Source organism: Pseudonaja textilis, chromosome 10, assembly GCF_049901715.1.
Source record: "Pseudonaja textilis isolate UNSWEBS1 chromosome 10, rPseTex1.2, whole genome shotgun sequence".
Lineage (NCBI taxonomy): Eukaryota > Metazoa > Chordata > Lepidosauria > Squamata > Elapidae > Pseudonaja > Pseudonaja textilis.
Genome location: NC_141999.1, coordinates 5,471,878 through 5,499,529, shown reverse-complemented (window position 1 = coordinate 5,499,529; position 27,652 = coordinate 5,471,878). Strand labels below are relative to the sequence as shown.

The 27,652-nt window shown below is 38.4% G+C and overlaps 1 protein-coding gene across 2 annotated transcripts in view; it reads left to right on the top strand.

The window, feature by feature from the left end:
* Positions 1-27,652, top strand: part of CSMD2 (CUB and Sushi multiple domains 2) — a 635,577-nt gene that overhangs the window by 445,024 nt on the left and 162,901 nt on the right. For both annotated transcript variants that reach the window (XM_087939569.1, XM_026702685.2), the window contains 8 exons: positions 318-506; positions 3,639-3,808; positions 6,953-7,109; positions 7,797-7,988; positions 11,077-11,203; positions 18,119-18,321; positions 23,629-23,820; positions 26,146-26,284. In XM_087939569.1, the coding sequence (XP_087795695.1) occupies positions 318-506; positions 3,639-3,808; positions 6,953-7,109; positions 7,797-7,988; positions 11,077-11,203; positions 18,119-18,321; positions 23,629-23,820; positions 26,146-26,284 (1,369 nt within the window). The remainder of the gene's footprint in view (positions 1-317; positions 507-3,638; positions 3,809-6,952; positions 7,110-7,796; positions 7,989-11,076; positions 11,204-18,118; positions 18,322-23,628; positions 23,821-26,145; positions 26,285-27,652) is intronic.

Sequence of the window (27,652 nt, the reverse complement as noted above, 5' to 3'; positions counted from 1 at the left end):
TCTTGACATGCCAGATGTATTTATTAATAATTTAATTTATAGGCTACCCATCATACCTTAGTTTATCTGGGTAGCTTACAATCATAAAAAAATAAAACTATATAAATTAAAAACACAAATAATACAAACCCAAAACACCATGGCCCAATTAAAAGATGGGTAGGGCAGGAGTAGGAAGTGGGGAGGTGGAAAGTTATTAATGTCAGGGAGGGAAAGAGCTGGAGAAATGTTGATTTCTATGAATTGTGTTTAAAGGTGTAAGTTTTCCAGTTTGGGGGTAATGCTCCAGTGGTTGCTTATGTTTCTCTGCCCATCAGAATATGACCTAGAACCTTGTGAGGAGCCTGAAGTGCCGATCTACAGCATTCGCAAAGGTCTTCAGTTTGGTGTGGGGGACATCTTGACTTTCTCCTGCTTCCCTGGGTACCGACTAGAAGGTGTCTCCAGCATTACTTGTCTGGGCGGTAGACGGCGTGTGTGGAGTTCGCCACTGCCAAGGTGTGTTGGTAGGTGGTCACGTGCTTTAATTTTGCTTGGGCAGTCTAGTGTATCAGAATGTACCTAGGGCAAGCTCTTTAGCCTTTCTTGCTTTTGATCTGTGGGAAGCATCAGGAGATGGATAAGGCTTGAGTGAATAAACAAGACCAGGAGCCTGGAATTGCTGGTCTTATGATATATTTTGCACTGTCCATGTGCTTGATCATCCTTTGATCTTAGAGAGATGAAAAAAAATAATCAAAGCCAAGTAGTCAGGTCATGGAGTACAGGCAACATTACATCTGCACAAACATCTAGGTTAGCCTTCATTATCACAAATTAAGATTTGTGAATTAGATTTTACAAGCACCCAGTTATTAATTTTAGGTAACCCCAGCAGTGGAGATTTAAATTAGTAGTTGGGAATTTATTAAATCTGGCCTGCAAATCTTAATTTGTGCTAACATTGGTTAATCAAGTTTACAGGGAATCCCTGTGTCATGGTTAATGTTAAAAAAGAATGGGAGGGGAGGCAACCGGTTGCAAATCTGTAGAGTAATCCCAGATTCCAAATAATATATCTGTGCCATGTTTAGCTCACATTAAGATGGAATTCACATAGTGCATTGAGGAATGGTACATTGTATAACTATGGCTTGTTGAGGAAAGCAGAAAACTAAGTTCTCATATAATGCTAAGAGAGACACTGTGATAATCCTTCCTAAAGGACAGAATCAGCTGAGTGATTCTAGGCTAGTCATCTTCTCTCAGTCCAACCTACCACCTGAGGTGGTTGTTGTTGGGAACATGGAAGGAGAGAACACTTTGAGTACGAAAGTAAAGATAGGATCTAAATCTAATAAACAATACATGCATATCTTTCTCTAAATTGCAAACAAGCCCACAACATGATTCTGTTGTTTGTGACTGCAAACTGTGACAGTAGAAAAATAGATTTAATTTAGGGAAATTAATGAAATTGAAACCAAAATATCCATTTCCAAATGGTTCCTGGGTATACTGGGACATACATTTTTAACTGTGGAAGTGGTGTGGTGCAGATAATCACAACGCACAAAAAAATTTAGCAGCAGAGATTCTCCTAACATCTGGAAGCCAGTGTGATGACCCGGGGCATGGCACAAAGGCAACACAGTCACATAAGTAAGAAATGTCCCTTTAATACCTCCAACGTTGCCTCTAATGTCCAGTTACCTTTGGCTGGAGAAAAAACTCTCCCACGAACAGTCTTTAAGTGGAGGAAGTTCAGTCTGAAAACAAAGTACATATAAACTGTAAATAAAAATTCACACAAACCACGCTGCAGCAACTAACTGGACAGGGTGCTGTAACCATCAGAGGAGAAAGCTGTAATTCCCCTTAGTCAAGTTTTTGGTGACCAATTATTCATGATTAATTTTCCCATGTTCCTCTTTTGTTGTACTTGTGTTTTGGTCTGTGACTGCAAATAAAGTATTATAACTGGACAGGGCAGGATAAGGAATTCCAGACTTCAAAGGCCAACCAAACACACACCGTTGGGAAGATGCCAGGAACCCAGATAAGCTTTGACAAAATGAGATAATACATGATTTTTTCCAACAAATTGCTCTCTTTTTAAACAGTGTTCCCAGCTGCAGCTAATGAAGGGAATCAGGGCCCTTTCCTCCCCCAGAAGCCATGCAACTCACATTGCTCCCCTCTCCGTTCCTCCCTACGTGCCCTAGGATGAAAAGGGGATGGGCTTGGATCTTCCTCTGAATTCCCTCTGCCTTGCTCTACCTCTCTCCTGCTCTGCCCAGCCAGACTGTGCCCTACCCCAGTTTCTTCCACAGCCAACAGAGCCACACTCTCACTCCCTCACTCCCAGTTGCTTGGCCTCCCCCTCAGAATCAGATTCCGACAGTGGCATAACAGCCAGGTTCTTCTAATTAAAACTTCTTTGGTGATAGACTAGACTTAGAATTATGGGAAGATGCCGCTTGCTGTCACAGAGAACAATGCAACTTTCTCACCAGTATGAGTTACAATTGACATATATGAGGTAGAGACAAGAAGGAAATGGCCAAAAAAGTCAAAACCCTTTTAGTCAAAATCCATTTTTATATCCAACACAATATCTTGACTCTTGCACTCTCTCCTCCAACAACAGTGTGGGCATCCCGCAGAGGGAGAATTTTTAATGAATTGTTTTCAGACTTTGTTAAATTAGCAATATTTTTCAGACAAATGACATTTTATCTCTGCTATTTCCAGCCATAAAAGAATGAGAAAAACTCAGTGGCAATTGCAGTGAGGCAGAAGTGCTCTGGAGGTATAAAAATGGCCTGGACACTGTGGGTGTAGTATTAGTTAAGTATTAGTAGCATTAGTGGAAATTTTGCTCCATTGGGATTGCTTTTATTTCAATACTTGCCCTAATCAAGACATTGAACATGATGTTTTAAATGCTGCTTACTGACTTTAGATTTCCAGCTTTCTCATATCATATACCAACTTAGTGTCATTGTCTGGAAATTGGCAGTATGGCTGGGTTTTCTCCTGCTTTAACATATCATGGAAAGATACAACAAGCTTGAAAAGTTGTAGCTGTGTTCAACTCCATAACATAGTTAAGAAGTGCAGAACTGAGATAAAACAATAAGATTGATTTAGGGTGCAGGGATATATTTACTTGTATAGTAAACCTACATGTTACCCATCTCATCTAGAGAAGATTCTATAATACAGTATAATTGTGTAGGAGAGCACCATCTTTGCTTAATCAGTTAGCCGGAAAATGTGCCCATATGGGTGTAGTAGTAGACTATGGTGTTATGGTGTCTAAATGCAGAGCATATGAGTATCCTGATCAACTTACAGGATGGTTCTTTATTTCTGTAATCCAACGTTTAGTTTCTAGTCTAGCAGTAGAAACTAAATGTTGTAGTAGTTTAGCTAATGAAATATCTGCCATAAAACAACCAAGCTCAGAGAGCATCAAAGACCCCTTATTTGAATCCTGAGCTACAACTTTTCTCCTTTATTGGGACATAAGATTCCATGTGTAAGAAGAAAAACACAATAAGCCCACATCAGTTTTTACCCAGACAACATGCTTTTTATATCACTTATATATCCCCATCTATTAACAGTCAATCCTTCTGCCTTTTTCTCTGTAGCGGAATGTGGCTCCTCTGTGACTGGAACTCAAGGTGTTCTCTTATCTCCAAATTATCCCCTAAACTACAACAACCACCATGAATGTATCTATTCCATCCAGACGCAGCCAGGAAAAGGAATTCAACTTAAAGCCAGGGCATTCAGCTTGGAAACTGGAGATGTCCTCAAGGTAATGACTAATTGTCCGATGGATTAAAATGAGGGTTGAGGAGTAGTTAAGCAAACAGCATAACCAGAAAATAAGAATGAATGTATTTCAACACTGATGAATCCCAGACCAAATCTGCAACTCTATCAGTTTGCATTTCCATCCACAAAAATGATGGAAAATTGCACCACTCATTTTTGGCAGAAAGGGCTGTTGAAGTTGGGGGTGGGGTGGGGGGGGTATCATAAGCTGTAGCAGCTAGAGGCTTTGAGCTTCTCTCTTATTCTATATGCTGAAAGAGCCATCTTTCAGGTTGGGATAAAGAAGAAGCCATTTTTAATGACCACGCAATTTTAAGTGGGGTAAAAAAGGAAAAGGGGGGGGGGGGAGTTAAAAACTTAAGACTTGAAGCAACAACCAAAAAAAAGAATAATTTGAAAAGTAACTATGACATTAAGAAGAAGCAGAAGGGAGGATCACAGAAGGGAGAATTAGATAGAAAAGGGAACAAAAAGGGTAGGGAGAGGGGGAAGATGGAAAGGAAAAGAAGTTATAAAAGACAGAAGCAAGATATGGAGAATCAGGAAAAATGTATAAGAATTAAAGGTATACACCTATTTAAAAGACACAGAGACAATGGTTAAAATTTAATTTGAAGAGAGGATTCTGCAAGGGTACATGAAATAGCATTGTTATACTAGAAATAGAAAAGAGTTAGAAAATATGATAGATGATTAAAGTGACAGATAAAATTGGCATTGATATGTAATGGAATATTTGTCAATTAAAGGAAACAAAGAGGATAAGAGAATAAGGCTCTCAATGATTTGAAAAAAGGTATATCATTGAAAAGAAACATGGAAGATTTTTAATATCAGTTGACAGCAGGGGTGGGATTCTACCAGTTCACACCTATTCGGTAGAACCGGTTCTTAACATTCTAAGCAGTTCGGAGAACCGGTTGTTACAAGAAATTACTGGCCTAATCCTGTAAGGAAGGCAGGAAGGAAACATTCTGGTGTTGCTTACAGAAACTGCCTCTCCATTAACCCTTATTACATTCTTGGCAGGACTAGACTTCCTGTTTCAGGAACTTCTCTGGAGTTTTTTTCCCCTCCTTTGCTGGTACTTTGCTTGTGTGGAGTGACCATTCAAAGTTACAATGGCACTGAAAAAAGTGACTTATGACCATTTTTCACACTTACGACTATGGCAGCATTCCCACAGTCATGAGAGGCCAGGCAAGGACATGCGTGCCTCGAAGTGGGTGATATTGAGTTGGTCACACCCAGCCAATAACATGATGACCAAGCCACTCCCACCAACTAAGCCACGCCCACAGAACCCGTTGTTAAAAAAATTAAATCCCACCCCTGGTTGACAGGATGAATTTGAATAAGAATAATAATTTTATTGACTACTGTTAATAACTATTGTTTTGTTTTTTGTTTTAAGACAGTAATGAGTAAAATATGAAATATAGGTAATTAAAGTGAATGACAACTGATATTCAGTAATGTTTGTTAAAGAGGGAAATATTTTAAATAAAAATGTAAAAGATTGCTATTAATATTAATGGCTGATCTGAACTTCAACAGAATAATTATTTCATTTACTATTGTTATACATATATATACAGATATATACAGATATACATTTTTTTTCAAGAACTTAGTGTCTATCTTTAAGGGAATGTGCCAAGCAGAATTCGGTTGACAATAGTTATGTGTTATCAAACAGAGGTTAGAAAATGAATGTTATAACTGTAAAGGCATAATTTAAACTTTAAACAAGATTTGAATGGATAATAATTAAAAGATACAAAGGTGTTATACTCCAGTCTAGTAATTACAGGGGAAAATTTGTTTTATGAGAAAAGAAAATATGAAATTGTAAACAGGACAGACAAAAAAAATATTGATTAGAAAGATACTGAAAATTAGAAAAAGATATGTAATTGAACTTAGAAAGGAATGAGAATGAAAAATAAGGTTATAGAAAGCAAGGAGAAAAGGAGAAAACTGTGAAAATAGTTATAAGATATGGATTAAGATGAATATGTCGTTGAGTTTATGTCTGTATGGAGAAGTGATAACCCGGGAGCATGCTGCTCTCAAAAAAAAAGATATTTTATTTGTATTTGTATGTTTTGTGAAAACCCAAATAAAACTCTATTTAAAAAAGATGTTGTTGATAAAGAGGATACTAAACTCAAGAAATGAGCTTCAACCTATTTTGGATATGCTTCTACTCTGTCAGAAAGAGCAAGATCTGATGTGAGGACTGCCTTTACATAGTGATCTTCTGTGCCAGCTACATCCCTTCCTGGCCAGTTGAATATGATGACATTATCTATACTTTGCCCCCAACCCATCTTGCATGTAGCAATATGTTTTATGTACTGCTATCCTTGAAAGTTGTTCAGGAGTTGCAACAGGTGCAAAATGACAGGATAACGGTATAACAGAATTAATGGACCTTAGAGGTCTTCTAGTCCAACCCCTTGCTCAATCAGGAAATCCTACACCATTTTATATAAATGGTTCGCCAATCTCTTCTTTAAAACCTCCAGTGTTGGGACATCCACAATTTCTGGAGGCAAGTCATTCCACTGATTAATTGTTCTGTCAGGAATGTCTCCTTATTTCCAGGTTGGTTCCCTCCATGATTAGTTTCCATCCATTTCTTCTTGTCCTAGCTTCAGGTGCTTTGGAGAATAAATCGCTTAGATATTGGAATATTGCTATCATATTACTCCTAGTTATTATTTTCATTAAACCAGATATATTAATTTAAACTAGAGCCCTGGTGGTGTAGTGGTTAGAACTGCAGGCTAATTCAGCTCATTGCCAGGAATTCAGTCCTTACTGGCTCAAGGTTGTCTAAGCCTTCCATCCTTCCAATGTTGGTAAAATGAGGACCCAGATTGTTGGGAGCAATGTGTTTACTCTGTAAACTGCTTGCCAGTGCTATAAAGCACTATGAAGTGGTATATAAGTCTAAGTGATATTGCTATTGCAATGTGACAATGAGGAATGTTCCTCCCATCACTAGAGTACCAAATGAACAAAACTGTTGACTTTGTAGAAACAAGGGGTGCAAGATCAGCGGATGGGCAGAGACAAGGGAATCCATCTTCATATTTGTTTTCTCCTCTTTTCCAAGATTTATGATGGCAACAATAACTCAGCTCGCCTGCTGGGCTCCTTCAGCCGTGCAGAGATGTTGGGTCTCAATGTCAACAGCACTTCCAGCTCAATGTGGCTTGAATTCATCACAGATGGAAACGGCACAAATCAAGGTTTTGAGTTGCAGTTTTCTAGTAAGTATGGAGGCTGCCAACCTGCAGCTGGAGAAAAAGTATCAGGACAGTGTTATGTACTGCTCCTACAGAGAAGTTGTATTTGGAACCAAACATTTAAGGAAAATTAGTTTGCCAATGAAGGGTGTCTAGGTGGAAACCAAGCTAATGCCAGATCTTTTGATGATATTTTATTTTTTATACCTAAACATTTAAAATGAAACTATTTATATCTGCTTCATGTAAGAACACATTTTTCTTTACAAGTTGTCTGTGTAAATATCATTGTGTTCATCTTCACACACTTTCCTATCTTTCTATGTCTAGTGTTCTACTCACATCAGGTTATTAAGCCCTCTTTTGAAAAATTACAGATCATTACCTCCACAAGAAACAGCTGTCAATACATCTATTTCCAACCAATCCATCAGATTGATCCATAAGGTTCAAAACCCGCAAATAACAAGCCTGTTTTGATGAGGAATCGATTCCTTGCTATTTTGCAGCATTTTTCTCTGACTTCTTAAATACCTCCACTTCCTTGGGTCTTTTTCACTGGGTGCTTCCCCTTAGTCCTGGCACTTTAGATTGCAAGGTTGCATGTTCTTGGGTGCCTTTAAGGAGATTCATCAGCCACTGACAGTTTTGCTAAAGCAACAGCTGAGTCAAGACTTCTTTCTAACTAATTGCCTTTATTCCTGATTTCAGGTTTTGATTTAATCAAATGTGAGAACCCTGGTATCCCACAATTTGGCTACAAAGTCCATGACGAAGGACATTTTGCAGGGAGTTCTGTCTCTTTCAGTTGTGATCATGGCTACACATTACGCGGAAGCCCTGTGCTTACTTGCTTGACTGGAGAGCGAAGATCCTGGGACCAACCTCTCCCCACCTGCGTAGGTATGACTCCTCCACAGTGGTGGGATTCAATTTTTTAAATTACCAGTTCTGTGTGCATGGCTTGGTGGGCGTGGCAGGGGAAGGATATTGTAAGATCTCCAGTCAGAAGTGGTATTTGCCGGTTCTCTGAACTACTCAAAATTTCTGACACGGGTTCTCCAGAACTGGTCAGAACCTGATAAATCCCACCTCTGCTCCTCCCTCTTGTGTGGTAGTCACTCCCCAAACATTTGGCGTAGCTTCTGAGGGGATGAAAAACCAGTTGATTTAGCTGTGTAACTTTATGTCCCAAGTCACCCATAGTTCTTGGAATCTTCAAGAAAATCAGTGAATTGTTCTTATGAAATTAAATTTTTAATGTGATAAAATTGTGAAATAATTGAATGCATAGCTGGGAAGTTATTAGGATGTAAGTTCAGAGTTGCAGGAAGGAGGGGCTTTTTCCCAGAAGGCAAAGTAGCAGCAGAACTTAGAATGTCTGGTAGGTAGGAAAAAACTAATGTTGGGCCCTCCCTAGCAATTCACAAAATATATCTATAGTTATTGCAATTGTTTGTAGGAGAACAAGAATAAAGGAACATGTGGTTATTGGTTCTTGGAGCCTGACAAAAACAGTTTTAATCAGAAGGCTGCTTGGGATGAATTAGGGTCATAGAGTGCCACCTTTACAAATGGATCAGAATCAATGGCGGGATTACTGCAGAAGATTACCTATCAATCCTTTTCATCTATCCAAATGTACGCAATAGCTTTAACTCCTACAATTTCCTTTCCAGCATTTATACTACTGTTTTTTCCAATAACCTTCAAGCTAATGAGTCAATCAATATAAGATGCAGTCTGTTTCTCTCTTTTAGTACACATTGAGGGCACAAATCAAGATGTCCTTTTGTTGCCATGTCATGTTCTCACCGTTTGGCAATGAATGAGCATCAAGAATCGTCTTGGTTTCGATTCTGCTTTCAGAATTTTGCCTTAGAGTGGAATTTCAGCCTTCTGTTACTTAGCTGTCTGAATAAGTCATTTTAAGATGTGTGGACTTCAACTCCCAGAATACCCCAGCCAACAATGCTACCTGGGATATCATAGGAGTTGGAATCCACACATCTTAAAATGGCTGAGGTTGGAAAATACTAAAATAGGTGTAACTAAATGTCTATGGAGATTCTCAGTTATCCAAGTCATGGTTGACATTTCAAGTGCTTTTTTCAAAAATGCTTTTTCCCAAAAGTGCTTTCTTCAAGAGGCAACTGGATTTTGGGTTGTTGTTGTTATTTTGAAGATGTTTTGCTTCTCACCCAAGAAGCTTCTTCAGCCCTGATTGAATGACCCTGATAAACCTCCAAGTGGCCTCAACGGACTCTCTAAAAGAATGCACAGCTGTCTGCAAGGAGCATAAATCCTTCCATTCCCCACCATCCAGTCAGAGCTGAAGCAGTTTTTTGGATGTGAAGCAAAAGTCTTCAAAGAAAAACTAGAAAGTCCAGTTGCCTCTTGAAAAAGCACTTTTGGGACTGGAATAGGGGATTTTGATATGGCATATTTTTTGGGGGAAGAAAGGGGTTTCTTAAGTTTCTATTCTGAACAAAATAACAACAAAAAGGCAATTTTCTCCCTACAGTATATCTTCCACCATTTGGGGTGTGTGGAGCAAATGGTGATTGCCATGGATGGTGCCATAATAGCAAAAGTCCTTGGCACTGTGGAAGATGTAACATGATAAGTTGCCAGGTCATTTGCTGTTTGTATCTTTTGCAACAACAGCTAAAGTGGGGGAAAAGAAAGAAGAAAAGGTATATTAGTGACATTGTTATTAATGGATCCCCCAACCAACAAACATTTGGAAGCCTCTTGCTATTAGTTTAATACATTTTCCTTTGTGCACAGATAAGATTAATGTCTGTTTAGTTTTCCAGTTGCTTATTTTGAGCCAAAAAGGCAGAGGGGGGTTATCTGCTGCTTTCTCTATTCTCAAATCTACATGTGGGTTCAGAAATGCCTGTGTATTTGCAGCAAACATGTTTAGGAAAAGCTATTGTCGAAGGAACACTATATAGGTAGTCCTCAACTCTTAGCAGTTTATTTAGTGACTGTTCAAAGTTACAATGGCACTGAAAAAGTAACTTATGACCGTTTTTCACACTTGTGACAATTGCAACATTCTCATGATCATGTGATCAAAATTCAGATGTTTGGCAACTGACTCATATTTATGACTGAGGTTCTGTGATCACCTTTTGTGACCTTCTGACAAGCAAAGTCAATGGGGAAGCCAAAACCACTTAACAACTGGATTACCTGTTTATCAGTTGCAGTGATTCACTTAACCATCATGGCAAGAAAGGTGATAAAATTGGGCAAAGCTCACTGAACAAATGTCTCTCTTAACGACAGAAATGTTGGGCTCAATTGTGGTCATATGCTGAGGACTACCTATATCTAAATGTCCTAAAAAGAAAAGACAGACTAAAAGGAAAATTACAGAGCTAAAGTTAGAGTGACCATATTTCCTTTATTATAAAGGACAGTCCTTTATTTCAGACACATAACTTTTATTAAAATATGCATTCTCATAAAGTTTTTCTTGGTTTTGCTCTTGAATTTTTATTGGTATAGTAACTGTGTAAACACAAACAATTAATAAAAATCATCCTTATGAACCTCTTTCAGGTTTGCCCCTTTTAATGTTTGTCTTTATTTTTTTCCCAAGAAAATAGAGTCCCAGTAGCTATAGATGAACAGATTGAATAGATATAGTTTTAAAACTGATTCCATTCCTAGAAAATAGCTGTATTCACACAATACATGAAACTACTTTAAGGTGGCTAAGTTCACACTTTCTCTACATTGCCTGATACAGTACATAGAAACATAAAAAAATCAGATGATCTGTATTGTCCAACATGCTAAGTCACCAAATACTTAATATTTGGAAATTGTGCAAATGGATCAGAAATTGTGCAAATTGGATCATTGTTTCTCAACCATGGCAGTGTAAGATGTGTGGATTTCAGTAAAGCCTTCTTCAAAGGAAGAAGCAAAGGACGTTTAGAGTTCAGTTGCTGAATTGTTTTGTGGTTTCTTTCAGCTGAGTGTGGGGGCAGCATGCGAGGTGAGTCTTCAGGAAGGATCCTATCTCCAGGGTTTCCAACACCCTATGATCACAATCTCAACTGTGTCTGGACAATTGAAGCAGAAGCTGGTTGCACAATAGGGTAAGTTCAAAGACTGGAAAAGATTAGATCATCAACACCCCCGCAGCATCCAGCACTCATCCTGTCACTGTGGTTTTTGAATCAATTACGTTGTGGGGTGAACAGGGCACAGGTGTTTCTACGCAGGACCATTTCTACTCTGCAATTAAAAATAAATAAATAGATGCATGAAAATGCCTGTGTCAAAATAACCCCAACTCCTGGCAGGATTAGCTGAGTTCTACAACCTGTTTGAATTATGCAAATTGATCACATTTGCATGATTTCTCTTGCTTTGCATACCTTAGTGTTTACTATTTGGCATCAATAGGAGGAGGATAAAAAGTAGGGCTCAAGCTTCATAATCAGCAAATTAATCAACCATATATTTTTTAAAAATTAAGATTTGTGGATTAATCAGGATAGATGTCCTAATTTTAATTGGTCGACTGTAATATTTGGAGATAGATTGGATTTAGTGCATCGTAGCAATAGAGAATAGGGAAATAGAAAGAAATGCCTGACATTCTAACACTCTCATAGGGGCTTCTCTGCTCTCAGGTATTAATCACATTCATACCTGCACAGCTTCAAATGCATTTAGAACATTGATTGCTGCCAGAGAGATGTGAAATCCTTTTTGAAGAGCTTAGAAGAGAACATCCGAACCCAAACGGTATAATTCCAGCCTGAACTATGTAATGGATGACAGCTTTGACAGCTTTCAAGGATGCAATTTGGAAAAAAAAATGTTGCTAAACAGAATGAAAGTGCTTGGTCCTCTCTTGAATTACCTGCCAAAGAATCCTATCAGATACACGAGACTAGGAAGCCAACACCACATAGGTCAATACTACCTTTACTGTAAAGCTATAAGTAACAATTTTGCAAGTCTGAATGTACTTCCCTCCTCCCTCCCACCATGATGGTGTAAATTTGGGAAGAACTTGTCTGAGACGTTTAGTCACATTACATTCTTGCTCGGAAGTAAGGGCCTTTTCATTTGACCAATGTGTTGGCAGAAGCTCTTCCTCCTGCTCTCAAAGCCATTCCTTCTTCTCTCTCTAACTTCAGATGAGAGTGATGAGATGTGCATTGTGATGTTCTGGTACAAACTCTTTCCCTTATATACATATGTAAAATATCGCAGTGCCCCTATGAAAGGGACCGTGTTTACATTGCAACAGTGTAAACTACCATTCCCCCCACCCCCAAATTTCCATTTATTTGCAAGGTCTAACTTGCTCTCCTTCTCTCCAAATTTCTTTCTTCATCCATGTTGGGGGTTCACAAAGAGGAATCAAAGCTTAAACTTAAGAATGTATGTCCCTATCAGACTTCGAAAATCAAGAAAGACGCACTGCTTTTTTCTAAGCAGTTTCCAAACCCAAATCCTCCAATCGTTCTTCATACGTTTTAGCTTCCAGACCTTTCATCGTCTTGGTTGCTCTTTTGCACTTTTTCTTGCTCCTATGGAACGCAGCCCCTCCCTCTTGGGAATCCAGAGTACATTCCACCACAAACCCTTTGACGCTTTAAATTACGTACGACACTTCAGATGTGATCGGGTTGCTGGAATTCTCTAACAATTAATAGGACAAATGGAACTCTTTCTTTTTGTACCCATATCTCTATAGAAAATATTTTGGGAAACCTCATCATGAGCTTCCATGTATGTGAGCATGGATAACTTCTGAGCTGTTCAGTAATCATGTAGCCTTTGATTATTTATTGAATTGATGTATTTTTATGCTTCCTGGTTCCTTAATGGCCCTGGAAAGCTTATGGGGATAGAATTTTAAAGAGGAACAGCATAAAATCAATCTTAAAATGGTATTAAAATAATACAGCACAGAGTGTTAAAACAAGAATGTTTTTTAAGCTTTCTGAAAACTGACTCAAAAAAAGCTTCTCCCAGCCCATTTCTTTCTGTAGACATAATATTGCTCAGGTTTGCTCAGAATTCTGAAGATTCTGGTCCCACCAGGTATCAATCAAATGAGATTAGGGAAGGCCATTTGAAATAATGAAACATTTCTTTCCAAGAATGTAAAAGAGTAGGAAGATACCAATGGAGGGAATCATTTGTAGTTCAGGATTGAACTGTGGGGTCTTTGGTGCTCTCTGAACTTGGCTGTTGTCTTGCAGAAGTTTCATGACCCGAGTGTAACTAGTTGAGCTATGAAATGTGTACAAGAAAAGAACCAAGCTCAGAGACCAGCAAAGACCCCAAGAAAATATCTGTTCAGCAGCAATTAGCATGATTTAATTTATATTTCAAATTGAGAACTCAATTAAAATATGCTTTTCTGAATGCATCTTAAGACTTAATCAATGGTGGGGGGAGAGAAACCAAGCCATTAGCTATTGCCAACTTCTAATTCCACATGCATATAAGCATGCAAAATGACACGATCGGCTCTTCCCCCACTCCTAATTCCCCTCAATGTTTCTGCCCATACATACCTGCTAGTCTCTAACCTACGTAAGTTTAGGAAAGGAATGGAGAACTTGGTGAGCTTCTAAATGTTATTTATTGGTATACAGTTATTTTATTACCATCATTAACCATAAATCCAGATTTGGATAACATCAACATGTGAAAGGCCAGAGATCTCTTGCCCCGGATTTAGGGTTATTCTGAAAAAGATTTTGCAGACCTCCAGGGTCTTAAGTTTAAGTTTTTTTTTCTTATGGGCACCAGATTCTATTTTTTGGCATTCATTCCCTATCCCCGCCACACAAGGACAAAATGTTTTTGAAGATGCAGTTGAAGGTTAATCTTTTCAAATCAGTTGTTGATTTATGACTTCATATAGCAGGGCAGCTAAGTTTTGAGCTTCACAAATTAGAAGTAAATAAAGTTGTTTGGAGGAATGAAAATGACAGTTGATTGCTATTATAGATGACATAATTTTGCCTTTTCTGGATTTTCTTCTCCAAAAAAGAAAAAAAAAGTATTCAGTCATCCTTAACCAACACAACGGTACTTAGTTGGAGAGGGCTGCAAATAATCTATGGAAGAATTGCAATTTCCCTCATTAGAACACATTTTGTGAAATGTCAAGGAAATAAGCAACAAGCCAGCAGCTTTGGCAACTATTTAAAAAAAGCACATCGCTCGGGTCTTTTAACTCAGTATTCCCATTCTTCCTCTAGTACAGTCTATCAATCTTTTATTGCCTCTTCAGTACAAATGTTTATGCTAATATAAATGTAACAGGCATATTAAATAAAAAGCCAAAGGGGCAGCCTACTCTAAAACTCAGTCAATTAATAACCATGCAGTTCTCCAACATTTATAATGCATCACCATCATACCTATTATCATGAAGATGGAATTAAAATATTAAAAGCTTCATGCTGCTGTCACTGCCTACCATAAAGGGAGGGGGGGAAACCAGTGATAAAGAAAAAGAAAAAAATAGAAGCGCTGTTCAATTCGGCACATGTTATAGAGAACCTCTAAAAATATCTCCTTTTCACTCTAGCATCACCTTCCCTACTTGGTCTAAAATCATTTTTTCACTGAGAATTTATCTGAAATGAATTTGTTTCTACCCGCTCAGTTATTCCTTCCCTTTCATAACAAGTCTATGATTTCCTGCATCTCTAAATGATGCTATTTTCATGCTTCATTTCCTCCAAGCAATCGTGTATTGGTGTCTTTTCTACAAATCTAACCTCACGAAATGACCAGCTTTTTTCCACATGGAAACTGAAGAGAAATTGCAGAGTGACATAGAAGGGACTAGATTTGTAACTGAGTCCTCAATCTCTCAAATTAAACTGCAGTTCCCAAATCTTTGGGAGGAATTTTAAAAACTTAGAATTGGGGAAGCTACTTGGGTCAACTTCCTCTTCAGTTTAGCAAACTAAATTTTAAAAAGTCTCTATTCATTGAACTTCCGGTTTGAGCTTCTTCAGCGACAGACCGAAACCTCGTCTCTGCGAGGCTTCAATCTGTGTTCGCCATTGGAGCGCCCTGAGCCGGCTGGTTTCAGGGCTAAGCCACCCCATAGAGGTGGGGAAGAGGGGGGAGACTGCCATCAAGGTTGAGGAGAGCTACATCTCTCCTCCCCAGCTGGCCATTACTCCCTTTCCCAAAGGCGGTTGCAGCGGTGGTCAGAAATGGCCACCACAAAGAAGAACTTGACCAGAAAAGAATGTGCAAGAGGAAAATAAGAGGAGAAAGTTTTGGCTGACCGGGTCAACAGCAAAAGCAACAAATAAGGTACCCTGGAATTGAAACTGTTAAAAAACAATAACATTGTTCCCTAAGAAGATTTTTTAAGCTGCGAAGGAGAGAGAAAGGGGGAAAGATTTGGTTTTCTCCTTTTCCTATACTGACAGCTAAGAGACTTAAGCAAGAAATTGGAAAAAATCCACTTTGACATCAATAGGCATTTAATGCTGAAAATAAAAAGTCAAAGGGATAATAAAGATTTCTGGATAATTAAAAGCTTTTGAAAATAGGAAAGGAGAGAAAAAGAATAAAAGGGTAGGATCTGGAAGGGAGGAGACTGCCTGGAATTAAAAAGAACTTACAGCAAAATCACAACCAGACTTCCAAAAGATACATTCTAACTGAAATATCGCAACAAAACCCCAGGAAGAGAAAGTCGAAAAAGAAATAAGAAAATATAACCGGGACTATTTGGATTACTTGATGATTTCTGGATTCATGGTTATTATTTTGAATGACTAAAATCAATCAAGTGGTTGTTTAAAACTGTTAAAAATGGCTCCACTTTTAGAAGAACTGAAAACAGAACTTGAAAAGTACAAAGAAGATGCACAAGAAGGGAGAGGTTCTTTTGGCTTCATATTTCAATTTTTAGAAATGGAGATTTGGAATTATGAGAAACAACAAGAAATGCCTGCAGAACAAGAAGATTGCGACAAAGAAGACATCTTTAATGAACAAGTAATCTTAGATGGGGGAAAAAAGGAAAGGGGGAAAGAGAATGGAAAGTTTAAGATTGGGAAAAACAACTCCCCCCCCAAAATAGAGTGAAAAATAAGTATAAAATCAGAAAGCAACAGAAGAGGGAAATGCAGAAGAGAGAATTAGAACTAGAGAGACAAGGGGGTAAAAAAGGGAGGGAGAAGATGAGAGGGAAGAAAGAAAGGAAAAGAAGTTATAAAGGACAGAAGCAAAATATAGAGAAACAGGGCCTATTTAGAGGTAATGGGTGAAAACTTAATGGAAAAGGGGATTCTGCAAAGGTACATAAGATAATATGGTTATATTAGAAGCAGAAATAATTTTAGAAAATATGAAACAATGTATGATTAAAATGTCTGATAAAATAGCTATAGTAATTCAGTGGAATGTTTGTCAATAAATAAATGTAACAAAATGAATATTTAATTATTTACAAAACATGTGAAGAGAAATAAGGGAAAAATTAATTATGGAGATTATATGTGTCTTTAAGGAAGTATGATATTTAATTGAAAAGAAGTGTTAATGATGTTAAGATTTTAATGATTATTAACGATAGAACTGAATTGGAATGGAATGAGGGTTTATAATTACATATATTTATATATATATTTTAAAAAATATAGTGTGTATTATAAGAATGTACCAAGCAGAATTCGATTGGAAGTTATGTATTATGTATTATATTGAAGGTCATAAACTTAAGGTATATATTGAAGTTTAAATAAGAATTGAATGGATGTAATTAAAAGATATAAAGGTATCATATTCCAATTAGTAACTACAGGAGAAAATTTGTTTAATGAGAAAAGATAATATGAAATTGCAATAGAATAGACAAAAATATAAATATAATGATTTGAATTGAGATGAGATAATCAAAATAAAATTGAGAAAATTAAAAGAGGGGAAAAATTATATAGAAAATGTAAAATGGTATACGATATGGAATAGAATACAAAAAGGAACATGAAATTGAGTTTTGTGCCTGTATAAAGAAGTTCAACCCAGGACCATGCTATTTTCAGAAAAGATGTTTTACTTGTATTTTGTATGTCTGAAAACCCAAATAAAACTTTATTTAAAAAAATCCCTAATCATTGGCTATCTAGTCTCTCCTTCAACCAATCCAATGAGCAGGAATTCACTACCTCCTTAGAGATTATTTTCTTTGCCAAGTGTTTTTTTTTTAAATTGGGATTTTTGCTCCCCCCAACATTCAGTCAAAATTGCCCTCTTTATAATGTATATCCATTATTCTCTGCCCGGAATGAATGCAAACAGGATTCAGCTTCCTTTTGAGATTGCAGTGAGAAACTTGTGTTACTTTGGAGTCAGATCAAAATCAGAAGGAATCTGGTGGCACCTTTACAGACCAATATATATTATTAAAAATCATATATGTAGTCCTCAACTTACAACCACAATTGAGCCCAACATTTCTGTTGCTAAACAAGACAGTTGTTAAATGAGTTTTGCCCCATTTTATGACCTTTCTTGACACAGATGTTGTGAATTACTGCAGTTGTTACATGGCTACTAAGTGAATCTGGCTTCTCCTTTGATTTTGCTTATCAGAAATTCACATATCGTGATCTCATGACCCTGGGGCACTGCAACTCTCACAAATACATGCCAGTTACCAAATGTCTGAATTTGGGGATGCTGTTAAGGATATAACTGTGAAAAATGGTCATAAAACATTCTTTTCAGGGCAACTGTAACTTTGAACAGCCACTAAATGAATCATGCAAGTTGAGGACTATCTGTACACACTTGTCTTATGAATAAAAGTTATTAATCTTAAAAAGATGTTATCTGCCTTCTCATTTCTAGATGATCCTTGTTTGGTACCTGAAGAATGTTGTAATGTTACCTTCCTCCAGCCCTTTCTTTTCTAAACTTTCCCAATTCTAAAACACAAATCTAGTCTTATTTGTAGCTGTTCTTTCTGTTCCCCATCCTGTTTTGCCCTCCCCCAAATACAGGCTCCATTTCCTAGTTTTCCATACAGAGGACTTTCATGATGTTTTGAGAATCTGGGATGGGCCAGTGGAGAAGAGCATCCTCCTGAAAGAAGTTAGCGGTTCTGTCTTGCCCAATGACGTTCACAGCACCTTCAACTTGGTGGTCCTTCAGTTCAACACGGACTTTTTCACCAGTAAACAGGGCTTTGCCATTCAATTTTCAGGTAACTTTCACAGGTGTCATCTGGTCTGTGGGCTCCGGACGATTAAAACAGGATGACAATTTCATAAATGTTTTCAGCTCTCTACAACTCTGCCTGGTAACCTGTGTGAAACATAACCCCCAAATTTATTAATTTCAGCATTCATAACGTACCAATTCCTCAGCAATTTTTCTCTCAATTCCTCAGCAATTTTTCTCTCAATAGTCATGCAATTTGGTGAACAAGAATTTGCACTAGAAGTGATTTAAAAGGAGGAAGGGAATTTTAAAGAAAGTCTCTCAGATAGCATATAGCAGGCCTGTCAAACACACCTGGTTTAGTGAAGGGGGGAAAAGTCCCGATACATCATGTGATGCCACTGTGACAACATGAGTTGGACACTCCTGGAATATAGCATTGCATTTTTAGTGATGAAAAGCTAAGTGAGTAGGCATGATTGATCTAGCTTTTAACTTTGCTGTCCTCTCTCCAAAGGTGTGCAGATTGCTTGTTTCTCACATTTAAATCTCAGGGAGATTTACATTGACCTTTTCTGGTGTTAGCATCATTCCCAAGGCGAAGTCCTTGAGAAATTAATGGAGAGTTTCTTCTCCTTCTGGAGAAATTCAGAGAAACCATCCATTCTCCAGTCAGAGATTTAGTGGAGGATGCAAAGGACCACTTAGGCAGCTGTTCTCTATATATAGTTGATCCAGAATAGCAACATAATTGTGGAACAGAATGGCTGGAGATGCATGATGTAATATTTGTACCAAGACTATTTAAATAATCTTAATATTTAACATTATTTAATATCCTACATTGATATATTTAATGTTAAATATTAAAAGAACACTAAAACTAAAACTGACATTTGGAAAGGCCAAATGGATATGCCTTTATGTGTTTTTTTTAAACCAAAAGATTAAGAGAGCAACCAAAACTGGATTAAAGCATTCCATCAAAGGGATCGTTTCTGCATATTTTAATACTTCAGCAGGCTTGCAATATAATATGTTGTCCCTAACATAGTCAAGCCTTAAGCCATCCAATGCTTTAAAGGTTAAGACCAATATCTGAACTGAACTTAGCAAACAACCACTTTCTCTGCCACATTTGCATTAACAGAAGTTTTAAAACCTTCCTCGTCCTACGTATAACAAATTGAACCAATCTATGAGATAGTGGTTAAGGTACTCCAGTTTGTGGTTAAAGCATCAAGCCAGAAGCCAGAGGCTTGGGAGCCTTGCCTCCGGCACAAAAACAGCTGAATGACCTTGGGTTAGTCGTTTTCTCTCAGCCCTAAAAAAGGAGGCAACGACAAAACCACTTCTGAAAAACCTCATCAAGAAAACTGCAGGGAAAACTGAGAATTGGACGCAATTTAACAGAAGGAAAAAAAATACAGAAGCAAGGTAGGGATAATTGCTGCCATCCAACTAATGCTGAAAGATTTATAGCTACAAAACTAGTGGGGTTAATCAAATGTCCGACTTGTTACTGACTTGTTACTGGAGATCATGGGAAAGCACAGAGCCAAGAAATACCCTGCGAGCTAATTTTTCAGTGGAGCAAAAGACATTTCAGAACAGGCTGCACTGCAATTCTCAGGCCAGAATGATGACTAATCGTCAGCATTTTAAATTGCCTCAAGGGGTTCCTGCCCATTATCTGTCTTAGGAAAAATATAAGCAAAATAGCTTCTTTCTAGAAATTAGATTAAAAAAAATAGCAATAGAGCCAAATGTTAGTGAGGTATTTGGATGGATAGATGAATGGATACAAATATTATGAAAGAAATAGTTGAACAGTGACTACAATAACAAACAGCACTGGTTTTTGTAAGAAATGAGGCCGAGACTGTGGGGGTCAGAATCAACAGACTAAAAGCCAATGAAACTGAAGTGCAGGCCCCTGGAGTCAGAGTACCTATTGCTTAACCAGACGTTCCTTTTCTTCCTGGAGTGAGCATTCATTTTCCAGGGACTAGGCCAGTGTTTCTCAACCTCGGCAACTTTAAGATATCCAGACTTCAATTCCAAGAATTCCCCATCCAGCATTCTCAAACACATGCTACTAAGTTGTCAAGCTTGAAAAATACTGGACTAGATACTATCATTCCGTTTGGTTTGTTCATTCAGAAGCCAACATTTGCTTCTTTGTTGACTTATGATCTGTGAATTATACGTACTGAAAAAAATCTGCAGACATACATTGATTTATCTCAGCTGCATTTGGGTCAGAATCTAGATCAAGATAAAGCCAAGTGCATTTATCTGCAAATGAAGAACCAAATTATTTCTAGCAACCCATTTTCTCTGTCCACATTTTGGCAAAGGTTTGATAAGTTCTAGAATTAGACATACTGGTTGCCAAAAAAAAAAAAAAACCCTCTTGTTTCTCCATCACCAGCTTTAATTGAATTGGTCCCATCTGACTCTATTTTTCTTCCACTGCTATTCTAGTGATCGCTACTCTAGTTTTATTGCTTTAAAAAAATCTCAGACTTTTCTATTAAAAACTACTTATTTTAAACCCCTGAGCTTTAAAAAGAAAAGGAAGACAGCATTTTAGACAGCATTCAAGACACCCTGATACACCTGTAAAAGAATTGAACCTACCATTTCTGCTAAAAGCAGAATTCTCTCAGTCACAAGGTCTAGGAGGAAGGGAGGAAGACAACGTCCACATTATAATTTATTGGCTAGCATAGACATCATAGGCTTATAGCTGAATGCCAGGTAAAATTAGCAGGTGGTTAGATGTAATAAGATGTAATAAGCAAAGGGGAAAGTGTGCTGAAATATACATACATCTGATCTTCTTGCAACAGACTTAGATTTGTTAATCCCTACAGCCTTTTCCAGCTGGAGAAAGAAAAGTTTGAAATCAGTAATATGTGTTTAAGCATGCACCCTGCTCCAGTTCTTCCATATGTGTGCTCACTGTAGCTCAAAGGAAGTTTGTGCGTGTGCAAAGTCTTTTCTCATTGTCAGGGTTTCCACCCCCAGGGCTATAACGATGCAAATAATCCCAAAACACTTGCAAAATACACTGCATTAAGTATCAGTGCCTTACAAGAGGGAGTTTTTATGAGCATTTGGTATGTTTTAGCTACTTGGCTGCTACCACCTCACTTATTAGACCATTTAACACATGGGTAGTCCTTGACTTATAACCAATTGACTGTTCACCTTGTTGACAGGCTTGGAACGTTCCTTTCTGGCTGTCATAAAACACTGTGCCACTCCACCCCATGGTTACATGACCACATTTCAGGTGTTTGGCGGCCATCTCTCATCTGCAACTATTTGCAAAGTGCCCTGCAATGATGTCATCATTGTTCACAGTCTTCTCTGCTGGCTTCCCTAAGAAGTCAGTGGGGAAGCCGACAGGAACAGTGCAAGTGGAGGGGATGGAGGGATGGATTCCTGCAGCCTCCTGAAGGATTGCCCCTCCTTGAACAGAGGAAAGCTGAAATTCTTTGGCACATGGCAAGAACATTTGAGAGCAAAAGAGCTATCAGCTGGGAGGATTTCAGCTTTATGCAGAGCTGAAACCCTCTGTCAGGCAGCCCTTTCCCTCTCAAAAAGCTGCTGCCTACAGGCAGCTCTCTTGCTTTGTCCATTTGACAATCTGCATGATTATTTAACAACCACAATTGGGAATGCTGGGATTGTGGTTGTTGAGCAAAGGAGTCATGTAGGCATCTCCCTTAATGGGAGTTGTTTTACCCAACAACTGAGGTTCCTAACCCAATTGCATTAAGTAAGGAGTATCTGCAGGTGTTTCTTTTCTAGTTTTGTGGTCTGAAATATAGTGACAATGATGTAAACCCAGGATCCTTTGTGTTTTGACCAGTTTGGGGAAAAATAGGGAATTAACACACTTTATGTTTTCAGAAGGCGATAGTAACCATGGTGGTGCAGTAGTTAGAATACAGTATTGCCGGCTAATTCTGCTGACTGCTGATTGCCAGCAGTTTGGCAATTTGATTCTCACTGACTCAAGGTTGACTCAACCTTCCATCCTTCCAAGGTCAGTAAAATGAGGACTCAGATTATTGAGGGTAATATGCTGAGATTGTAAACTGCTTAGAGAGGGCTGTAAAGCATAATGAAGTGGTATATAATTATTGCTATTGCTATTCTATTTGCTTGGACCCTGTATAGTGCATAGAGCCTGGTACTGGTAATACCATCAATATTAAATATTAGGATATTTAGTGCACAACCTCCATTTGATGGCTTGCTGTCTCTAATCTGTCTTAATTTTGCCCTAATTTTTTTCCTTCTGTCTGCCCACTGCTTTACACCTTGCCTAAAGAGTTTTGGTTGATCCTAAAGTCATATCTGCTAATAGCTCCTTGTAGATATATGTGGCTTTTTGAAGTGAGCAGGATTGCATTGTTTTTCTTAAATGCTGATTCAGCCAGCAAAAAATAGACTTCTACAGAATGTTTGAAGGTGGAAAAAAGCTTATATGATTTATTAGCTAAAACTAGCATTGTATTTCAAAGAAGATATTTTAGCTTGGCCAGGAACAAATTTCTGAGTGACCTCATAGGGTAGCAGTAAAGGGAATATAAGGAAATATGCACAAACCGCTTTGAATTACAGATGGATGCACAGGGCCTTCTGAAGCTCTGAACTTCTGAAGGACCGGGCAAAAAGATTGGATGGACAATTGCACTGAACTTCTCCAGGAAAAAATTCCCAATTTCTTAAGTGCAAAACTCCATCATACGATCTTAGAACAGCATAGCTCCTGAAAAGCCTTCTTGGAAGTGTTCCTTTTGATCTTTTCCTTTGGAATTTACTTGAAAGATAGAAACACAGGGAGTCATGTTTTACTATTCCTGTGTTCATCTGTGGTTAAGCATACCTGGCCTAATTTAGCCATTCAAATGAAATTAAACTGCTTACAAATATCAATATCTGTCTTCCTGTATTCTTTTTGATGCCTCAAGAACACTCCTGGCATCATCCAAAACGCTGCAGTGGAAAAGAGGAAAATGAGACCATGTGAGATGCCACCAGTTACACCATTAGCATTGTCCTCCATGATGGACAATGATAGACTTGGTGGATTCCATATCGCCTTCTTTGTTTGGCGCTTTTTGCTTTGTCTCCCTCTGAAGCCATCCTTGCTCTAATTATACGCAAGATGGCTGCTATTCGAATCCCGAGCTCCTCCAGAAAATGCAGTGTACTATGCTCATCATGAATGTCATGCCATAGCTTCAGAGTTTATGGACTAATTGGGAAAAAAAAATCAATGAATAATTGTTCCCTTGGTTCATCCCTTTCTCTGACTTTTTGTTCTTAGTGTCCACTGCCACTTCCTGCAATGATCCTGGGATCCCACAGAACGGGAGCCGGAGCGGAGACAGCAAGGAGGCAGGAGACAACATCATTTTCCAGTGTGATCCAGGATACACCTTGCAGGGTGATGCCAAGATCAGCTGTGTGCAGATCGAGAACAGGTTCTTCTGGCAGCCGGACCCGCCCACTTGCATAGGTACAGAAACTGTAGCAGGGAGCTGAAAATGTGGGGCTAGAACAGACCCGTGGTTGCCAATTGGAGCAAATGAGACTGTCGTCTGATCAAAGCTTTCCTTCTTAAGGTTCAGATATTGAATTAGTTATGCGGGGGCCCTTTGCCCTTTTCCCTCTCCTGTGTTAAGAGTCAGTGTTAAGCAGAAGGTACTTTTAGAGTGATAGAGGAGACATCTAAGCATCTTCTAGGATGGGATACAAATTAGCCCTTCAGTGGTCCCAATCAAGGAAAATAGAGTGAAATATATTCCTTTTGTAAACTAACTTAAGAATAGGTTTTCTGTCCCACTCCAATGCTGTTTCTCTTCTTTTAGCGAAGGGATCTCCAAACTCAGCAACTTTAAGGCTTATGGACCAACTCCCAGCCATTTGCATGGCTGGCTAGGGAATTCTGGAAGCTGAAATCCACAAGTCTTAAAGTTGCCAAATTTGGGGAGCCCTGTTTTAGTGGAAGGCAGTCTTGGGCATCTTTATTTTAAGCGAGCAACTTAATAACATGATACATCCCTAGCAGAGTGGGAAATGGGCAACTGGATGTGAACAGTTCCATCAAGATGGAGATTTATATTCTTTAGGCCAGTCGTCACCAACCGGTGGGCTGCGGCCCACTGGTGGGCCATGAGAAATGGTGGGCCACAGAGAAATCTCACCCCCAGAGCACCCCCCAAAACACAAGGCTGAAGAAACACAAGGCTCAGCCCACAGGGCCCGCGGGAACCCTTCCCGCCCACTCACTCCTTCCTAGGCAAACTTGTCTGCTAAGTTGCTATTTTTTCTTTTTCCGACCATCATCTGTTCTGCTGTGCCAGGAGATTTAGATTAGCTAGGAAGCAGGAAATGGTTGGATTTCTTGCTTTGTAGCTAAGCACAGCCGAACCACTCTTAGGACTGAAGGTTTGCTTGCAAGCAAATTCAGTGCAGATTCACAGAAAGCAAATTTGAGAGATTGAGCTAGCCGATGGCAGATAGATAGATTTCGCTGAATGATTCTGTGAGCAATTCAATCTGCCTGCTTTACCTGATTTTAGATCAAAGTTGCTTTTTTTTATAAAAAAAAAAATCAATATTTACATGCATGGTGTGTTGTGAGTTAATTTTGTGAGTTTGCTCGCAAGCAAATTTTATGTGACAGACTGAGCTAGCCGATGGCAGATAGATAGATTTCTGAATGAATCTGTGATTCTGTGAGCAACTCAATCTGCCTGCCTGCTTTGCCTGGTTTTGGATAAAAGTTGCTGTCTTTTTATAAAAAATTCAATATTTATATAAATATAATATTTACATACAAGCCATGCCCAGCCAGTCACACGACCACCAAGCTACACCCACAAATTAGGCCATGCCCACAGAACCAGTTAGTGGTCCCTGGGATTTCAAAAGTTGGCAACCCCTGCTTTAGGTGAATGTCAAATGCATGTTAACACAGACTTGCTTGTAAGGAGTTATTGGTACAATGAGGAAATGTTGATAAACCCACACAACAACAGATTCACTTTCCGAGAAATGCATACCCTTTTTATGAATGAGCTAACTTCTAGTTTTGAAGCCTCATTCAGCTTATCTGGATTTAGTTATATGCTTAAACTGAGGAGTAGAACTGGAAAAAAGAGTTAGTTTGGTAGTAATTGAGGCACCGGGCTAGGAACTGGGAGACTGTGAGTTCTAGTCTTTCCTTAGGCACAAAGCCTGGGTGTCTTTGAGCCGGTCACTTTCTCTCAGCCCTAGGAAGGAGGCAAGGACAAAAACTTCTGAAAATGTTGCCAAGAAAATTACTAAGACTTATCCAAGCAATTGCCAGGAGCCAAAACTGACTCAAAGGCGTGTGCCCGTACACGTGTACCTGCTTTCAAAACTTGGGTGTATGTCATGTAAAAAGCACAATGAAATTAACTTCAAAGTAAGCAAAAAAAAAAAAAAAAAGTTTTAGTGTCATTTTTACAAAAAATGGCCTGTGATTTAGTCCAAGGTTCACAGACCATCAGCAAGTTATCAGGGTGTGTCAGGAATGGGGACAAGCTTTGCATAATTTTATGAAAATTGGTTAAGCTAGCCATGCATTTTCTCAAGCAAAGCAGAAATGAAGGGAGATTTTGGGGGTATGGGGAGTAAAGTTTGAAAGTATTCTCACTTCTCTGCACAAGCCATGGTTAAATGCATGGCTTGCCTAGACTGCCTCAGGTTTAAAGCCTTAATTTGTCCTAAATGCATGCATAGGTTGTTTGAGGGGTCTTTCAAAAGAGAGTGTACAAAACAAGCTATGGTTCTGCTCTCTCCTCTCCTCCTTTAGCACCTTGTGGTGGGATCCTAGCAGGACCTTCGGGGGTTATCTTGTCCCCCGGTTACCCAGAGCCTTACCCTCCAGGAAAAGAGTGTGATTGGAAGCTGACCGTCTCACCGGATTATGTCATTGCTCTGGTGTTTCACACGTAAGTGCCTCAGATGCCCTTATTTTAAGTCATGGATGCAATTCAGTAAACTGAGCTGTTGGTTCTCTCTGAAGAAATCACCTTTCTGTGGGGAAAGCTAGCAGGATTCCATCCAGAAGTGGGATCTGGGACTGGATCTGACCAGAAGCAAAACAAAGTCGGCACAAGAAAGCGATGGCGTGCATGCATGAACAAAATGAACTAGCAATCTTAGGCTGCCAGAACTCTTCCGTGTTAAAAAGCATTGTAGATTTCCTTGACTATGTACACCATACACTAAAAAAAACCCACCAACCACAATCTTTCTGTATTATTACTGTCTGTGACAGTTTCCAAACAAAGAGGGGATTGATTCACAGACACTAGAATCAATTACATCAACAGATAGTTGCAACCTTCTCTATTATCTGGGAAAAGGCCTGCCTTGATACAGGATCATAGGAAGACTGTTGGAAAAAAAGTCAAAATGTCTCTGCCCCAAAGTGAATATTGGTCAAAATAGGGAGTAGTTCAGCTAGGCATCCAGAGCATAATCACATGACCTCAAGAGTGTGTGCAACATTTTGTAATGACCATCAAAGCTGTCATAATTTTGGATCATCATTAAATGTTGCAAGTTGAGGAGTACCTGTAAAAACCTGGATGGAAGCACATTATTATACAAATCTGATTTTCCTTCCTTCATAAAATATTAACTTCTTGAAGCAGACTACATTTTCTTATAGGATTCCCACATCTTAAAGTTCCCAACCTTAAGTAAACATAACACCAAAGTATACAAATTAATCTACACGCTGTAGTTTTCACTACTGATGCATAACCTGAACTCTGTTTTTGTAGTGAAACACAACTGTGAGATTCACTACAGCAGTTTTCAAGTCTACACTGCTTTTTGCATCATAACATTTTCTGCAAATCATTCTGCATTTAAGCCTACAACCTGGCATTATCTACTTACAAAAGTATATATAAAATTATAAATTCATATTACAATCAACACACATCTGCAGTAACCACTATTTATATTTATTTATTCATCAATACACTGAACAACAAGGGGGCATTACAATTCCTGCTCTTTGTTGATTTATTCACTAGGTATTCATTTATTCTCACTCTTGTTTTTTTCTTTAAAATTTTGCAATATTTTAATTAAATTTATTATCATATTTTACTAAATATTTAAGGAGCACGCAAGCTAATACAAATTAATGAGTAAGAAAAAAACCCCCAAAGAAAATACTAAAAGTGCAAGAAAGGAAAATATATAAAAAGAAAAAGGAAAGAAGAAAAGAAATAAAGAATAAAGAAATAAAGAAGTAACATCCAGTCTACTTAGAATTAGTTAGAAATTATAAAATTACCTCT